Below are 17,353 nucleotides of genomic sequence, written 5' to 3'. Positions count from 1 at the left end.
TTGCATTCACACCACAATGAATTTTAACTTCCAGCCAACAAGAGGACTGGGTCCCTAAAACTAGGCAAGTACCTTGCTTACGTGCCCTAAGCACTTGCCTAGTTTTAGGGGCCAGGTCCTCCTTCTGACTGAAAACTTAAAATAAGCATGGTGTGGGTGTGAATGCAATTGGATCATGTATCAGATCACATTGCATGAATCGTATCACCCGGTCCTGGCATCCCAGTCATGAGTGAGATTGACTTGGTGAATCCTGCTGCTGTTCTGGCTTCCCTTTCCTCCACTGATGCAAGCCTTTGCACACGACAAGCACACATGATTGCACTGAAACTGTACAGAGTAGTCTAATCAGGGTGTGCTGTAACATGTACACTTGTACTAAAGTTGTAACACAGTTCAATTTTCACAGCTTACAGTTAGTGTGCCGAAAGCCAATAATTTTGACTGCTTACTTTTAATGATCATTAACTGTAAGCAAAGTAATAGTAGTAATTAAGGATAATTTTAAACCTGCCCTAGGATAATATTGATATTTGCATAACTAAACTGAATACTGCCCTTTCTATCAACCAATACTACTTAACAAAGACTAATGCTGCATTGTAATTTGTTTGACTATGTTTGTACTTTTAGGTAAACGTGAAAAATGGATGATGCAGAGACCCGGTTCACCCACCTCTTGCAACCAGTCAGGGACCTGACGAAGAATTGGGAGGTGGATGTAGCAGCTCAGTTGGGTGAATACTTGGAGGAGGTAGGGGATGTTTGTGAGCTGTCCACAGCCTTTATACAATAAGCAGTTCACCCATACACACAAAAAAAATAAATCTGCAGGACATTTAAATAGATAAATATAAAGGACTACAAGCTGCTTTGAATGAATTGTTTGGAAAATCCATTAGAAAACAGTAGATATGTAAATTTTCATACATTGGTACAGTTTTTATTACTTTGACTGCCCCTATTATCTACTATGTTCTGGCAGTTCTTGCATGAGGTCAGTGGGTTGCATTGGCACCGCAGCATTAATTTAGCATTGTCATTTTGCTCATTCATAGTTTGTTAGAAATACTGCAGCCAAAATTCCAACTATTCAGTGTTTTCAGACCAAAGTAAACATTTGTAAAGTAGTGTGTAGTTTTGGCTGGTGGGGAAAAAGTATTCCTTTACTTATAGAAAACTTTGTGCCACATAACATTATAAACTTGCATGGAGGAATAGTACTCGTATAATAATTCTACCACGCAACATAAGCCCTGTCTTGCTTTATGGCAGGTTTGATTAACAGACCCAGAACTATTCTAGCACAAGATTTATATGAATTTATCGTAGTGTCACATGTAGCATCTTTCATATGGTCTGAAATCCACCCTGTGTGTGCACTGATTCCATGCTTGTTGAAAGCAGCTGAATTCCTTTGCTGGCTACTAATTAGGATACTTATCTGAGGCACAACCATACTAATGTGAGATCTAAAGAAAAAAAGATGGGAGTTATTTTTTGATGACTGTATCCATTTAATTTTCTATGCTGAGTGAACCCATGTTTTTTCCTCATTTTTTATAACTAATAGTTGGACCAAATCTACATTTCCTTTGATGATGGGAAAACTACAATGAACTTTGCAGAAGCTGCTCTTCTCATTCAGGGGTCAGCATGTATTTACAGTAAAAAGGTAAGCGTTAACAACTTGGCAAAAGAGCCTTGCACTGCAGATAGTAGAGAAACAAAGATGGATGGTTGTGCAAATAAGAATAATGCAAGGTCAGAACTGTTGTGAATAACACTAACATAAAGTTGTACATGATGCACAGCTAGAGTTTTTTATACTGCATGCCACTTATGCACATACACAAGGGTAGCGAACTTAATAGAAATGACATGCAAGGAAAGAAATCTGCAAAAACAATTGCCAGATGCCATAGGTGTAATAATCATATTTATCTCGTATAAATATTCTGTTTATCAAATCATCCTCCATTTGCAGTGGATGGCTATTTACAAGTTACAGCATCCACTTGTAGTTGGCATAAGCTGAACATCATTTGCAGGAGAACTTTAGGTTAGGCAATACTGTATCAAAGCAAGCACTGTGGGGTTGCCTAGGCATCTATGCATTTGTGACATGCTGCAGCCTCAGGTTCTTCAATTCTTATTTTGCATGCTGATTTACTTGCGTGACGTTCACCCTATTCCCCTTTTTTGAAAGCCGTCATTGAGAGTCACTTCCGACCTTGAGTTGACTCTGTCTATGCGTTATTGTGCACACTTTTATAAATTAAAAAAATATGCAGAATCTGTACTCTATAAACGATATCCTCATACCTTATCAATAATATATGAATATAAATTATTCTTTAGACTGGATAATTCTAGCTACATTTTATTGTGTTGCCATAACCAAGGTTTGGAACCAGCAGACATGGCATTGCTTCCAAAATTGGTCGGTGTCTGTTATAATGTGATAATGAGTTGTTTTCATCAGGTGGAATACCTCTACTCATTGGTGTACCAGGCACTGGATTTTATTTCCAATAAAAAGTAAGTCTTTTATCCTCCGTTTCAACATTTACAATAGAACACAGGTTTTAGAACAAATGATAGTCTGATTCAGTTTGAAGTTTGTAGTGGAAATGTCAAAAGACTACCATTAGCTAAACTGTTGACCTGTGCCCAAACCCTATCCCACACTTTCCCAGTCCTACCTGCCATGTGACCATGCCTTAATAAAAGAAAGCATCAGGTCCGTGTTAGAGCTGGGCTGGGCAGTGGTATTCATGGTGGTGGAAGGCTCTGGAAAGAATTTTGCCCTTCTGTGATTAGCCGAATGAGAAATTGGTACCCAGGTACTGAGGTTGTCCCGCACACCACTAGAGACTGATGTATATTCATACATAAATTCACTGATGGAAAGTCCTATATTGGTAGCTGCCCTTCCCAAAATTTTTCCTTCTCGTTTGGGCAGTTAAGTGTATTGTAAAAATGTTTTGTAAGAAGTTGGAATATTTTTTAACATGTTCAATAGATGGGTATGTTCTTTTATTTGAGAAAAATGTTGATAAAATGACAAACTTCATTTACAAAGAGGCTTAACTGTATGACACACACAGTTCTATATACAGGGAGTTTAAGTGCTGTGCTAGTTTTTAGAGTTGTACCTTTCCAGTGTTATTCAGTTGGGCCTCTTTGTAAATAAACATTCCCTTTTTTTGTTGTTGGATGTGGCTGATTGGAAAGGGGGTACTTTGATATACTTCCCACTATTGAAATCACTTTTATTTGCGCATACAGTTCATAAGGAAAAAAACATGATTTGACTTAATGTTTTTTTTGTCCCCTGTCTCTTTAATGAAGGTCTCTTCATATAGGCTGTGGATTTATTAAGGTGGGGTATGTTTAGTACCAGGATATGCATACCCGTTAAAGAATTTTTAGTTGATGAAAGAAAACCATGTCAATTTTTATAGTTATACTTTTGATGTAGCTCAATACATGGAATGTTCGCTTTAAACCTGTACTGATGTAGTTGTTTGTATGACTGTTATCACATAAAGCATAGGAAGGCTTCAAGCTGAGAACAGAACTTGTAAAAAAATATTTTACTTTACTATATGTTATCTTGTGCATCTATTGCTCTTTAGGAGGGACCAGCAGCAAGCTTCTGTAGGAGCAGATGGGGTGGATAAGGATGCGACTTTTGCACATCGCAATGATGAAGAGGAAGTAAGTCTTTCTTGTGCTGAAATCCTAATTCATCTAGAAAATGGTAAAAAATTGCTAACTAAAGATATGGCAGGAGTGTCTATACTTTACTAATGCGAGGTCTACTTTTAGTGATGTTGTCCCATTATGATCTACAGCCATAACAGTATTGTTAGCATTCTGTTCCAAAGAAAATATTACTAAAATATTACATTGATTCATGAGAGAATTTATATTGCTATATTTTAACAAACAATTATTTCTTATGTAACCTTAACATAATAAATATCTGAATGAAAAGCATAAAATATGATGATCCCGATCTTCCTTTTGGGCACTCCTGATATATCGGATCTGTTATCCAGGAATCTCCGTATTACTGAAGGGCAATCTCACCTAAACTCCATTTTATCCAAATAATCCAGATTTTTAAAAATTATTTCATTTTTCTCTGTAGAATAGAACGGTGCCTTGTACTTGATCCAAACTAAGATATAATGAATCCTTATTGGAAGCAAAACCAGCCTATTGGGTTAATTTAATGTTTACATGATTTTCTCGTAAACTTATGGTGTGAAGATCCAGATGACGGGTTCCTTAATTACTAGGAATCCTGTCAGATAATATTCCTAAGAAAGTAACACTTTTAATAAAACAATGGTTATGACAAGACAAAAACACACTTTTATAAGCAATAATAATTATGGAACAAGTGAAATAATACTGAATGAAGTGGGAATTTAGCATTGAAACAGCAAAAATAAAGAAAAAGTCAAATCCTGATTTTTTTTTTGCTTGTTTTTTTTATAATTCAGGAATTTCAATAATGGTTTCTTTTCTGATAAAAAATTATACTAACCAGTGTTGATAATCAGATGAATAACATCCCATGTTCATACACATATATATAATTTTTTTATGACACCTGATGATAGGAAACATTGCCAGCAGGGTAACATTAGAATTAAAGGGATAATGCATGTAACCGTCAGCTGCTAATATCTGAATCTTTTTTCGATTCCTTATACATGTATAGGACCTGTTATCCAGAATGCTCGGGACCTGGGGTTTTCCAGATAATGTATTTTTTTCTGTAATTTGGATCTTCATACTTTAATTCTACTTGAAAATTGTTATCAATATTGTATTGATATGTTTTGTTTTTTTAATAGTTTCTAAGTCTAGATGATATAAGAGACCCCAAGAAAACAAATGTGGACATTAAAAAGGAACAAGTCCTCAATGTAAGTCTATACTTGTAGCATGACCTGTTTATTCATATTATGTGTTTAAATTAGCAACTTATTTTCTTGTTGGAAATTCAGTCCCTATTCATGTTTATTTTCTGTCCTCTGCATGTGCCTCGTGGGTTTGTGGCCTTGCTTCTGTTTGGTTTTACACTGGATTTCTGACTTTGCGAATCTATTTAACCATCTTAACTTTTGTTTGGCTCACTTCATCCCCCTAACTGATATTTTTTTAAATGTGATCTTGTTTATTTGTTTACCTTTAAAGGTAGTTAACATTGTTCCACTTACTCCAATGGCACTTGTCCCTCCTGAGGAGTTTGAGAAGAAAAATAACCCTTTGTGTAGGTAAGAGCAGATCTGTGGGTATTGGCTAGAGATTGGCTGAGCCTCTGAATCTTATTCTTTGAGTAAACATTTTTGCATCCTTTCTCGACACTCTGATTAGATGGACTGAAACGCACAGCATTGGTCTGATGCAAGCTCTCAGTTGCTATTATTAATATTGGGTGGACAAAATCATTGTCCTTCTCTTTTATGATAATCACTGCACCAGTGTCTGTTAGTCCGCGTTTCCAAGTGACAATTGGCTGAAAAGTAATTGCACGGGGAAATGCAAAATAAAAACTGGTTTTGTTTTTCTTTAATTTGAATCTATGCCTATTTTTTATATATCAATATATATGTACAAGTTTGCAGGTAGGACCAGCACACACTAGTGAAAAATGTTTATTCACATACCATTTGTGTCCAACATTTTCATTAGGACTTCATTAGAGATACCTAAAACAGAGATCATTCTGTGACTTAAATACACTCTAAAAATTCTCTCCATGTTTGAATTCAAACATTCATTATGGTATTTCTCTGCTCATGTTAAACTGGTTCTGCATTACAGAGTCTAATAGCACTATGGTGCTATTATAAACATTTTCTGTATGGTCTACTCTAGTCTGGAAATTACTTTTTCTCATCTATACAGCCGTAAAGGGGAGGTCTTAGCCAGCAGGAAGGATTTCCGAATGAACACTTGCACGCCTCACCCCAGTGGAGCATTTATGCTGGAACTAGCTGGAAAGTCCCCTATGCAGCTCCTACAACATATCCAACATCAGGGAGAGGTCAGCCTTGCACAAGGTACAAAGTGAAGGCTTTTTGTTTCAGATCAGTAATGTTTGTTGGAATCATGTTGCTTAAGGCAGTGGGGAAATAACTATGAATGTAAACTACCAAAGAAAAGTTTAATTCTTGTATTCTGTAACATTTTTATACTAGGCCAGGGCAATTAGAAAGCTAGAAGGGTGTTTCCTAAAGTGCTGTGCAGAGTCAGAGTATAGCTACATTTTCCCTGATAGCACACTAGTGCTGACCAAAAGCATTTTAACCCTGAAGTCATTTTGCTGCCTTGGCATGCACCCAAGAAGTGAAGCGCAGTCTGCCATAAAGAGCAACTTATATATGTGAGACTTCCCTGGGAAACAATTGATATCACAGTGTATTTTACCTTCAGGTCCAAAGATGCTAGAAAACTGCATGGCTTTAAAGCCCATATTTAATAGCAGATAAGCTAAGCACTAAATCCATTGTAGTCTTTATGCCTTTGTCTAAGTGCTGATGAACAAGGATCACATGCCAGTCATGTTTTAGATTATGCTATGAAGCGAACCCCTTTTGAATTGTTACATAGTTAAATCGGGTTGCAAAAAAATACAACGTCCATCAAGTTCAACCCCTCCAAATGAAACCAGCATCCCTACACAGACCCCTCCACACCTTCACATAACGTATATATATATATATATATATATATATATATACTAACTATAGAGTTTAGTATCACAATAGCCTTTGATAGTATGTCTGTCCAAGAAATCATCCAAGCCATTCTTAAAGGCATTAACAGAATCAGCCATCACAACATCACCCGGCAGTGCATTCCACAACCTCACTGTGTAAAGAACCACCTACGCTGCATCTAATTAAAGTTCTTTTCCTCTAGTCTGAAGTGGTGACCTCTGGTACGGTGATCCTCTTTATGGGTAAAAAGGTCCCCTGCTATTTGTCTATAATGTCCTCTAATGTACTTGTAAAGTGTAATCATGTCCCCTCACAAGCACCTTTTTTCCAGAGAAAACAACCCCCAACCTTGACAGTCTACCCTCATAATTTGTCTCCATCCACAAGTATACACTTAGTCTCTGCACTCTCTCCAGCTCATTTATATCTCTCTTAAGGACTGGAGTAGAAAACTGCACTGCATACTTCAGATGAGGCCTTACCAGGGACCTATAAAGAGGGATTAATTATGTTTTTATCCCTTGAGTTAATGCCCTTTTTTTGCTTTAGTAGCCACCGAATGACACTGCCCAGAATTAGACAACTTGTTATCTACAAAAAACCCTAGATCCTTCTCATTTAAGGAAACTCCCAACATACGGCCATTTAGTGTATAACATGCATTTTTATTATTTTTGCAAAGTTACATAACCTTGCATCTATAGTATCGAACAATTAGAATCTACCTCAAAATTAATCTGTTAATCATTGCTGCCTCTAAGTGTGTCGCATAAACGTAAATGCAAGTGTGGGCATAATTAGTGTGGGTACTATGATATGTGATTTTTGTATCTATCCACATGGAATCTAACTCTCACTTAGGAAGAATTCTTGAGTGGTAAATCTATTGTGAATGAACAAGACACCAGAAATGTGTGAGGCTGAGTATTTTATCAATCTGTGGATTGGTCGAGAACATATAACTCTGTGTGGTGGTTAGCTTGGACGTACTCTTGTAGATTACAAGGAGAATTTCTACAGATGCTCGCTTGTAATAAAGTGAGCTATGAAGGTGAGAGTGTAAGAAGTACACTATAATTATCCTCTGTGTGGTAGTGTTATAAGGAAAGCTCTGTGTCACCTAGGCAATAATTCATTAGTTACTAATATTGTCAATAGAGCTGCGCCAATTATAGCGTTGTCAACAATATAGTATATCACCAGATGTATGCCATCAATACCAGGTTGTTTGTTTGCTGCTATGGGAAGTATGGGTCACTATATACTTACAGAAAATTGATGCTCTATTGGGTGGAAGATTGATGTCCTTTCAGATATGAATATATTTGCCTGAAATTTGTGTTGTAACACTTTATTAAGCTTAACAAATGTCATATTTTTAATTTCAATAATTAAAACGTATAATTATCATAAGTGCTTTTAAAGTCTTAATTTAAGTATGCATATAAATGGCTACTTGTCTAAGCCAGTGCTGTCCAACTGGTGGCCCGCACCCACCATTGTGTGACCCCCCCCCAATTCAAAGACTGGTTGCTGTATAAGAATTAGAAGGTATCCGTACTGAGATTAACTGGCCCCTGCACTGTTTGCATCCCAGACTCAGGCTGTAAAGTCCTGCATTATTTACATCTGTAATCACCCCTACATTGTTTTCACTTAAGACCCTGATAGTTGTTCACACTTCAGACTCAGAATGTGAGTGTCTGCGTTGTTTATCTGTTGTTTATCCCTCTCTATCCTTCCTGCCCTGTGTTGCTTGTGTGTGCCATACTCTGCCTTTCTAATCAGCCTGTGTGTGTGCGATACTCTGCCTGCCCTACTCTGACTGTGTGTGTGCCATACTGTGAGAGATAACCCTGGTGGGGGTTGCTCTTGTGGTCTGTTAGCATTTGGAAGTAGTTATTATTGGGCCCCTAAGGTGTTTAATTATGTGCTGGATGTTGCTGTGCTATTCACAGGGGGGGAACACCACATATAAATTAAAGGGCATGTCTTATTATGATCAACCATTTGTTTTTTTTGGTGTGTTACCACCATTAATATGGATATAGTCTTAAAAGTTCTTGTGATAACATGGTTGTGGTTTAAAAAATGGTAGTGGTCAACACAGGCTTCCATTATTGGCCCTCCACCATGTCGCCCAGAAAAATTCCAGCCCTTAGTACCACAGAAGTTGGACAGCACTGTTCTAAGCAATTTAAGAAATCTGTTTAAGGTTACTGTGATTTTCCTTACTAATGACGTATTTATGAAGGTAGGAATGCAGTTTTGCAGGAGGAGTTGTGTAATATCATTTGACGTAGAATTATGGACTACATTCTTTTCTTAGGCTCTGGGGGAAAAAAGTTGAGGGACTGTACTCCACTTTGCAGTGATTTTCTGAGACAATTTGCAGTTATTCTTCATATTATATTTTCTGAACTATTACATTTTTTGTTTACACCTCTCTCCAGTTTAATATCAGCAGATATCTGGTTGCAAGGGTCCAGTATATCCAAGCAACCAGGCTGTGGTTTGAATAAACAGAATATTCATTTTTGGGCTGTTGGGGGGTAAGTATCCCCCATTTAAATGCCTGACAACATAAAAGAATCACCACATGAAAAGTTGTGATACATAGGAGATTCAAGTAACATTTTAAAACAGTTGCCACATTGCCATTTCAAGCTTTTCCCAATAAATCAGTGGTTATGTCATTTATTCAAAAAACACCTTTAATATTGCAATTTCCCAAGTCACCCATGGCAGACCATTCACCAACATGGGTTAATCCCGCCTATCAGGTCACTGGACAGGAAAGTGTTAACGATCGGTTTAAATACCTTGCTCCTCCCAGCAATCCTCGTCTTTTTTCCTGTCCAGGTCACGACAGGCTGCTACAGACTGCTACAGGCTGCTACAGATGGCTAAAAGGCTGCTAAGCTTACCATACCAGAGTGGGTCTCTCCTCTCTCTCTCTCTCTCTCCCCCTCTGATGCCTCCAAGTGCACCCTATACGGGTTGTGGTGAGAAGAACCCGTTGGGCAGGGTTATGTGCTGGAGCTGCTGTAAGAATTCCCTCCTAAGGGTAGAGAGGAGGACGAAGCAGTCCAGAGGATCAGCCGTTTCAGATAGATTCGAGGCTGGGTAAAGTGTTTTGTTCCATGGAAGAGCACACGCGCCAATACTGACGCGGACGCGCGTCGAGTACGGACGCGGAAGCGCGTGTAAGACGCGCGCCTGAGTTGACGCGAACGGAGTGACGCGTGCCGGAAGTGACGCACGCGGAAGACGCGCGCTCAAAGAAGTCGCGCGCCCGGAAATGGCGCACACGAAAGACGCGCGCCCGGAAGTGACGCGCGACCGGACTGACGCGCGGGAAAACGGCGTCAGGAAGTGACGCAATAAGAAGACGCTGGCAATGTGTGCAAGGCTGGCGTTTTGGCTGGATGTGATAGTACACTTCGCCGGAAGTTGGAGAGCGTTGGTTCACTCGGCTACAGATTGTGAGTGCCTTTCCAGTGGAATCTTGCTTTTGTAATTGAATTTATGCTTATGGAATAATGTATTACAGGTTACTATGGATCAGCCTGGCTCTGGAAAAGGATCTCAGCCCAAAGGTCCTAGGTAAGCTGGCTGTGGATATATGGATGTAATGAGAGAGAACGATAATTAGTGGCTGATGGTTGTCTTTTCCATTTTCAGCCTACATGTGTCAACTGAATTGCAGAAAGGGGAGCCTACTCTCTCAAAGAAAGCGGCTTCAGCTACGGACCCAGTAGCGTCTGCAGACCCTCAGCCTTTAGGAGCCCCACAATTGGATGCTCTGGTCTCCATCATCAAGCAAGCTGTAGTACAAGGCATGCAAGAGGCTACTGCTTCTACCTCTGGGGTACAGAGGAAAGCTAAGAGGGTCAGAGATTTACCATATGAGTCTCTATCGGATGTGTCAGATGAAGAATTGTATTCTCCTGGGGACGCACATTCAGAACTCTCAGAGGAGGGAGAAGTGTTTTCTGAGGAAGAGATTGCATTTGATCCTACAGCGATAGAGAATCTGGTAAAGGCAGTAAGGAAGACGCTGTGTCTTTCGGAAGAGCTACCTAGGACTAGTTCAGCAGATAAATTCTTCCCATCGGTCAGGAAAAGACAGGTGACTTTCCCGGTGCATGATTCAATTAAGGAAATCATCAGCTCTGAATGGAAGAGAACAGAGAAAAAGTTTGTTATCCAGGGGAAGTTTGCAAAAAAGTATCCGGTGGAGGAGTCTCTAAATTGTGGGACAATCCGCCTAAAGTCGACGCTGCGGTGGTAAGGTTGGCAAGAAAGACGACGCTGCCAGTGGATGATGCAGCAGCTTTCCGTGATCCAATGGAGAAACGGATCGAAACCAATCTCAAGAAGACGTTTATAGCGGCAGGAGCAACTTGTAGACCGGCAGTAGCTATGACCTCCACATCAAGAGCTATGAAGGTGTGGTTGAATAACCTGGAAGATGCCATTTCTTCTAATGTCAAAAGGTCTGGGTTACGTGAAATGTTGTCTGAATTGAAGCTAGCGGTGGATTTCATGACAGATACCTCTCTAGATTTGGTACATCTAGCCTCAAGAACTATGGCACTTTCGGTGTCCTCAAGAAGGGCTTTGTGGCTGAAGCCATGGCTGGCGGATTCAGCCTCTAAGGGGAACTTATGTCAGTTACCGTTTGAGGGAGAGATGCTCTTCGGTGAGAAACTCGATTCCATCATTAAGAAGGCTTCCGGGGGCAAGAGTGTATTTTTGCCGCAGGAGAAGAGATTCAGGCGTCAAGGGGGAGGCCTAGTTCCCCCATTAACAGGTCCTTTCGGGGTTCAAGACAGCCTAGATATGGAAGGACTGCCGGAAGACAGACGAATTGGAAGCCCACAAGGGGGGAAAGTAGGCCTCCCAATAGGAGAAGTTCTACTTTCAGCTCAAGCCATACAGAGAAGAAGCAATGAGATCAGGCCGGCTCAGACCAGCAGAGTGGGGGCACGTCTAACATCCTTTTATGCGGTCTGGGCCTCAAAAATCAGAGACCAATGGGTCCTGAGGGTGATTCAGGAAGGATATCAGTTGGAATTCCACAGGGTGCCGTCTCGCAATGTGTTCAAGATGTCTTCAGTCCCGCAGGTACCAGGTTCGGACCAAGTGTTACAGGAGTATGTAGATCAACTCCTGAACTCAGGGGCAGTGGAATGGGTTCCGAAGTCCCAACAGGGCTTAGGGTTCTATTCGAAGCTCTTTCTAGTCCGGAAGGCCTCGGGGGCATTCAGACCGGTACTGGATTTACGCCCTCTGAATCAGTTTGTCAACTGCAGGCGCTTCAAAATGGAATCACTGACGTCCATCCTACAAGCAGTTCCGCCACAGTCATGGCTAATAAATCTGGACTTGAAGGACGCATATTTCCATGTACCAGTGCACAAGACACACCGGAAGTATCTTCGATTTGCTTTCAGAGGTCAACATGTCCAGTTTACCTGCCTTCCCTTTGGCCTCTCAACGTCCCCAAGAACATTTACGAAGGTCCTGGTCACGGTCGTGGCTTTTCTAAGAGTAGAAGGTGTGCCTATATTTCATTACCTGGACGACATTCTGTTGGTGGCTTCATCAAGAGAGGAAGCTCTGAAATTCAGGGACAGAACAATCCTGGTACTCCAACAGTTCGGTTGGGTAATAAACTGGGAGAAGAGCAGCTTACTTCCGTCACAAAGGATGGTCTTCTTGGGTGCACACCTGGATACGCAGGAAGGAATAGTTTCACTTCCTCAAGAAAAGATACAGCATATATTGAGACAAATAAGACAGTTCAAAGAACAACAAAGAGTCTCAGTAAGGTCATGCATGTTGGTCCTAGGTCTCATGGCATCTACGATCCAGATGGTGAAGTGGGCCAGGTGGCACATGAGGCCTCTCCAACAATTCTTCCTGAGGGAGAATGCTTCAAGACAATTGAAACTAAATTCACGAATTGTAGTTTCAGAGGACGCCAAAGACAGTTTAAGTTGGTGGCTGGTTGTAGGAAACTTGACTCAGGGGATGGTCCTTGCAAACCCCCCGTATGTGGTGATCACGACAGACGCTTCAGAGAGAGGCTGGGGTGCAGTACTGGAAGGCCGCAGTGTTCAAGGTCATTGGAACCTGCAGGGTGTCTCCTCAAACATTCTGGAACTACGGGCCGTGAAAGAGGCGTTGCTGGCCTTTTCAGAAAAGATTCTACATGCCTGGGTAAAGATTCAGTCAGACAATGTTACAACTGTGTCTTATGTGCAGAAGCAAGGTGGCACCAGAAGCGCCCGACTGCTAAAAGAACTGGCCCCAATAATGACGTGGGCAGAGGAAAATCTAGAAGGGCTGACAGCCTTAGATATTCCAGGCAGTCAGAATACGGAGGCAGACTTTCTCAGTCGCAACACCTTGCAACCAGGAGAATGGAGTTTATGTCTGCTTACCTTTCAAGGCGTAGTACAAAGGTTCGGAAGGCCAGAAATGGATGAACTCCTCCAGGATTGGAGCAGGATATTTGGTTATGTCTTTCCGCCCTTTCCAATGATTTGGAGGGTGTTGAAAAAGGTGGATGTCGAAAAAGCATTGGTCATAGCCATAATTCCGTATTGGCCGAGACGCCCTTGGTTTCCGCTCCTGCAGAGTTTGGCAGTAGAGCCACCTCTGAGACTGCCTCTTCAGCCGGATTTGTTATTCCAGGGCCCAGTGGTCTACGAGGGAGTGGATTCCCTGTCACTGACGGCATGGAAATTGAAAGGCAGAGGCTAGCAGAATATGGTTTCCAGGACGATCTGGTAAATTTCTTATTGAAGGCTCGGAGGGCTTCTACCTCGGCTCAATATTATAGGGTCTGGAAGTGTTTCGCAGAATTTGCAGTACAACACAAGTTTGACCCAAAAGATCCTACTGTCCAACAGGTGATTCAGTTCTTGTTTGGGGGTTTCCAGAGAAAACTTAGCACAAGCACTCTGCGAGGTCAAGTCTCCGCATTATCTGCATTGTGTGGTCATTCCTGGGCGGAGGAGCCTCTGGTTAACCGGTTCTTCAACGCAATGAGAAGGGTGTGTCCTTTCAAGAAATCCAGAGTTCCACCTTGGGACCTTACGATTGTCTTACGAGCCTTAATGTCTTCACCTTTTGAGCCTTTGCGGAAAGCCTCGGACTGGCATGCGACGTTGAAAGTCCTGTTTCTGGTCGCTATTACCTCAGCTTGCAGGGTTGGAGAGATTTCTGCTTTGTCAGCAAAAGAGCCAGACACAGTTGTCTATCCGGACAAAGTGGTTATGAGACCATCTTTTGAGTTTCTTCCAAAAGTAATTTCCCAATTTCATGCCGATTTGGAAGTTACACTACCTTCCTTCTGCCCATCTCCAAAGTCTAACAAGGAGCGAGAATGGCATACTTTGGACCTGGTGAGGGCCGTTTCGCATTATCTGACGCGAACGAAGGATTGGCGAAAATCTGACAAGTTATTCCTGATTCCGAGGGGCCCTAGAAAGGGTATGGCACCAGCTAAATCTACGATTGGCCGCTGGATTGTCTCCTGCATTGCTCTAGCTTATCGGTTGACAGGCAATGAGATTCCTAAGGACCTGAGGGCTCACTCTACAAGAGCCATGGCTACTTCCTGGGCGGCGGAAGCCAGGGTCCCGCCAGACCTCATCTGCAAGGCTGCTAGGTGGACATCTTCTTGTACCTTCATTCGTCATTACAGACTGAATGTGATGTTGTCTCAAGATGCAAAGTTTGGAAGAAAGATTTTGCAATCTGTTGTTCATGCTAAATAAAGTTTTTTGGTTGATCGATAATGGTCCCTCCCATCTTTAAGCTTGGGGAAATCCCATGTTGGTGAATTGTCTGCCATGGGTGACTTGGGAAATATAGAAATTTTTTCATACTCACCGTAATTTCTATTTCCAAGTCACTTCCATGGCAGCATTCACCAACTTCCCTCCCTTCTTCTGGAGCTTGTTACTAGACGAGGATTGCTGGGAGGAGCAAGGTATTTAAACCGATCGTTAACACTTTCCTGTCCAGTGACCTGATAGGCGGGATTAACCCATGTTGGTGAATGCTGCCATGGAAGTGACTTGGAAATAGAAATTACGGTGAGTATGAAAAAATTTCTATATTTCTTTATGATACATAGCTTAATAAAAGTATTTAGAAGGGATATATTTAAAGTGAAATATTTGTTACTGATTCTTAAACTATCTAAACTGAAACCGCAAGAAAACCACGGAGGCTTCACTCATAAGATGAAGGCAACATAAGTTTGAAAATTCTCATACATTTGCATCATGTTCCTAACACACATACTTTGACTCTTTGTAAATTATTTGTGAAATGAGCCCAAATTTATGTTACCCATTAGGAAGAGGTGTTTTTTTTTTTGTTTTGTTTTTTTCAAATTCTGTTGAAAACTTGATTTCCTGACAGATATCACAGTTACTTTTCTTAGATTTTGAATGAGTCTTTGTTGAACAATTTTCAAAAGGAAGTTTTCCTCTTTTTGAAGTTTGAAAAGGAGGAAGACATTTTTTTGCCAATTAAAGGTTGAATTAATATGTAGAAAAAGATTAATGTGTATGCATTGCAGATGTTGCAAACTAGAATATGGTTTTACATGAAAAACAGGATATTATGTTTTTGTAAAGGTTTTATCTTGTATTAGTTTTGATTATACAGACTATTATTTACGCTCTGAGCTGAAGTAGCCCAGTCTTTTCCGCTCAGTGTTATTAGGTATATTGTCACTTATTTTTTTAGCACCAGCAGTAGAGAATGGCGACGGGGCTGGATTTCTTCCACTTGATGATCACGATGAAGAAATGGAGCATGCAGAGCACTTGGAGCGACAAAAGGTGTGTGGAATTATGTTTATCATTTTCTAAATGATTTTGCTGTGGGTGCAGGTAGCTGTTAATTAAATCTGCTGCTACAATCTGATGTGCAAATTATTCCATCTCCTCATTTAACATCACCAATTTATCATTTAATTTATCTGTCTCTCCACCCCACAAATCAATCTTCTAAAATGAGTGCAGGCTTTCCCTGTACTGCATATTATTTGAAATTCACTTTGCAATACATATATGGAAATATATATATATTTTTGTCAATCCTATCTACCCTATTTTCAAATGGAAAGCCACTTGTTAACGTTAGAGTTGCCACCTCTGGAAAAAAATACCAGCCTTCCTATATATTTATCTTTTTGCCTATTAATAACATTGGGATCAACCATAATTTTTACCGTCCAGGCCAGGAAAATACCAGCCAGTTACCCTAGTTAACGTGCATGCCTAGTTTCCATTGGTAGGTTTAATTACGTGCTTTGTTTATATACATGTACACAGCAAAATACAGAACTTGTTTTTCTTTGTGTTGTTACAATTTAAATAATTTAGTTTAATAAGATGTATTTTATTCTGTGCTTTCCACAGATGCAGACAGAGGAGAGAGGTTACGTTCTTCGGGACAGAGTTGCTGAGCAAAAACCTGCTCCACCAAAGGTACAGCTTTCCCTGTGCTTTTCCTATGCATCGGGATTTATCCTGATTATGGAAATTTAATCTAAACTTCATCTCATGGAAACCTCTCCTCTTATGCAGGAGTCTAACACTTCAGTGGGGGGGATCACATTGCCCCCAGCTCCTGCTTGAAGAGAGAATACAAAGACCGATTGCTTAGAGGGGGAAGTGAAGAGTTACTTAATTATATTTAGAAAGTTTATTTACATGAGATGAAGCTTGTATTCAATTTTGTTTTCACAATAGTTCCCTTTTCAGTATGCAGTGATAGACTTGTGGCATTAATTTGTTGTGCTTCACTGTTATTTTAGAATGAAACTCCTGACCCCTGGTGTGAGCTGGATCCTTTTGAGTCTTGTGAAGAGAAGCCATTTAAGAAAGGTATTCTCATTGAGATTTTCTTACCTGTCTCTCCGGCATTTTAAATGTTATTTGTAGATACTGTGTACCCTGTTTTCTGGCTGCTTTTAACCCCCCTCCCCTTTTTGTCAGGTAAACACTATACACTTCCTAGAGGGATTGCAGAAGACCTCACTTCAAACAAGAGAAAGCGAAAGCTACCTTGCAAGTTGCAGGACTTCATGAAATGGTTCTCTTCTACACGTGAGTTTTTATGTTTTTACGTGTGAGGATGACTAGGAAAAAATGTGGCCCTAACCTTTTTTTTTTTAATCAAAGAAGCTTTATTAAACAATCACATAGAATAACAGAGAAAACAGACTTTCAAGGTCTCAGATACAGTTGCTTTGCTCAAAAGGGCGTACATTCCATTACACTTTAAAGTGACAATGTAATCCAGTACCAACTCAGAATACGTGTATCATAACAGCATATATCAGCCTAAACATTGGGTTCATTACCCTCGGCCCTAACCTTTTCAAGGTTAGCTTATTATCGATAATTTTATATAGGCACCCTTGGGCTAGACTAAGGCTAAGATGCTTGAAAGGAGATGCACAAGTGCCTATAAAGAACATGCCCATCCAGCACTAGGTGACAAACCGTGGCAAGCTTAATATGTCTGTGCCTATTATGCCATACACACAGATGTGGTAATGTTACCTTTTC

At 40.5% G+C, this 17,353-nt stretch overlaps 1 protein-coding gene across 1 annotated transcript in view; it reads left to right on the top strand.

Moving 5' to 3' along the window:
- The window catches only part of ncaph2.S (non-SMC condensin II complex subunit H2 S homeolog), a 39,345-nt gene that overhangs the window by 7,442 nt on the left and 14,550 nt on the right, over nt 1–17,353 (top strand). The window contains exons 2-14 of the mRNA XM_041588406.1: nt 634–754; nt 1,574–1,675; nt 2,486–2,541; nt 3,642–3,723; nt 4,875–4,946; nt 5,218–5,297; nt 5,932–6,093; nt 11,457–11,471; nt 13,060–13,139; nt 15,522–15,616; nt 16,199–16,267; nt 16,597–16,666; nt 16,778–16,888. Coding sequence (XP_041444340.1) covers nt 647–754; nt 1,574–1,675; nt 2,486–2,541; nt 3,642–3,723; nt 4,875–4,946; nt 5,218–5,297; nt 5,932–6,093; nt 11,457–11,471; nt 13,060–13,139; nt 15,522–15,616; nt 16,199–16,267; nt 16,597–16,666; nt 16,778–16,888 — 1,102 coding nt within the window. The 5' untranslated portion in view covers nt 634–646. The remainder of the gene's footprint in view (nt 1–633; nt 755–1,573; nt 1,676–2,485; nt 2,542–3,641; nt 3,724–4,874; nt 4,947–5,217; nt 5,298–5,931; nt 6,094–11,456; nt 11,472–13,059; nt 13,140–15,521; nt 15,617–16,198; nt 16,268–16,596; nt 16,667–16,777; nt 16,889–17,353) is intronic.

The sequence above is a fragment of the Xenopus laevis genome, chromosome 3S (assembly GCF_017654675.1).
Source record: "Xenopus laevis strain J_2021 chromosome 3S, Xenopus_laevis_v10.1, whole genome shotgun sequence".
Taxonomy (NCBI): domain Eukaryota; kingdom Metazoa; phylum Chordata; class Amphibia; order Anura; family Pipidae; genus Xenopus; species Xenopus laevis.
This window is presented reverse-complemented; position numbering and strand designations above follow the sequence as displayed.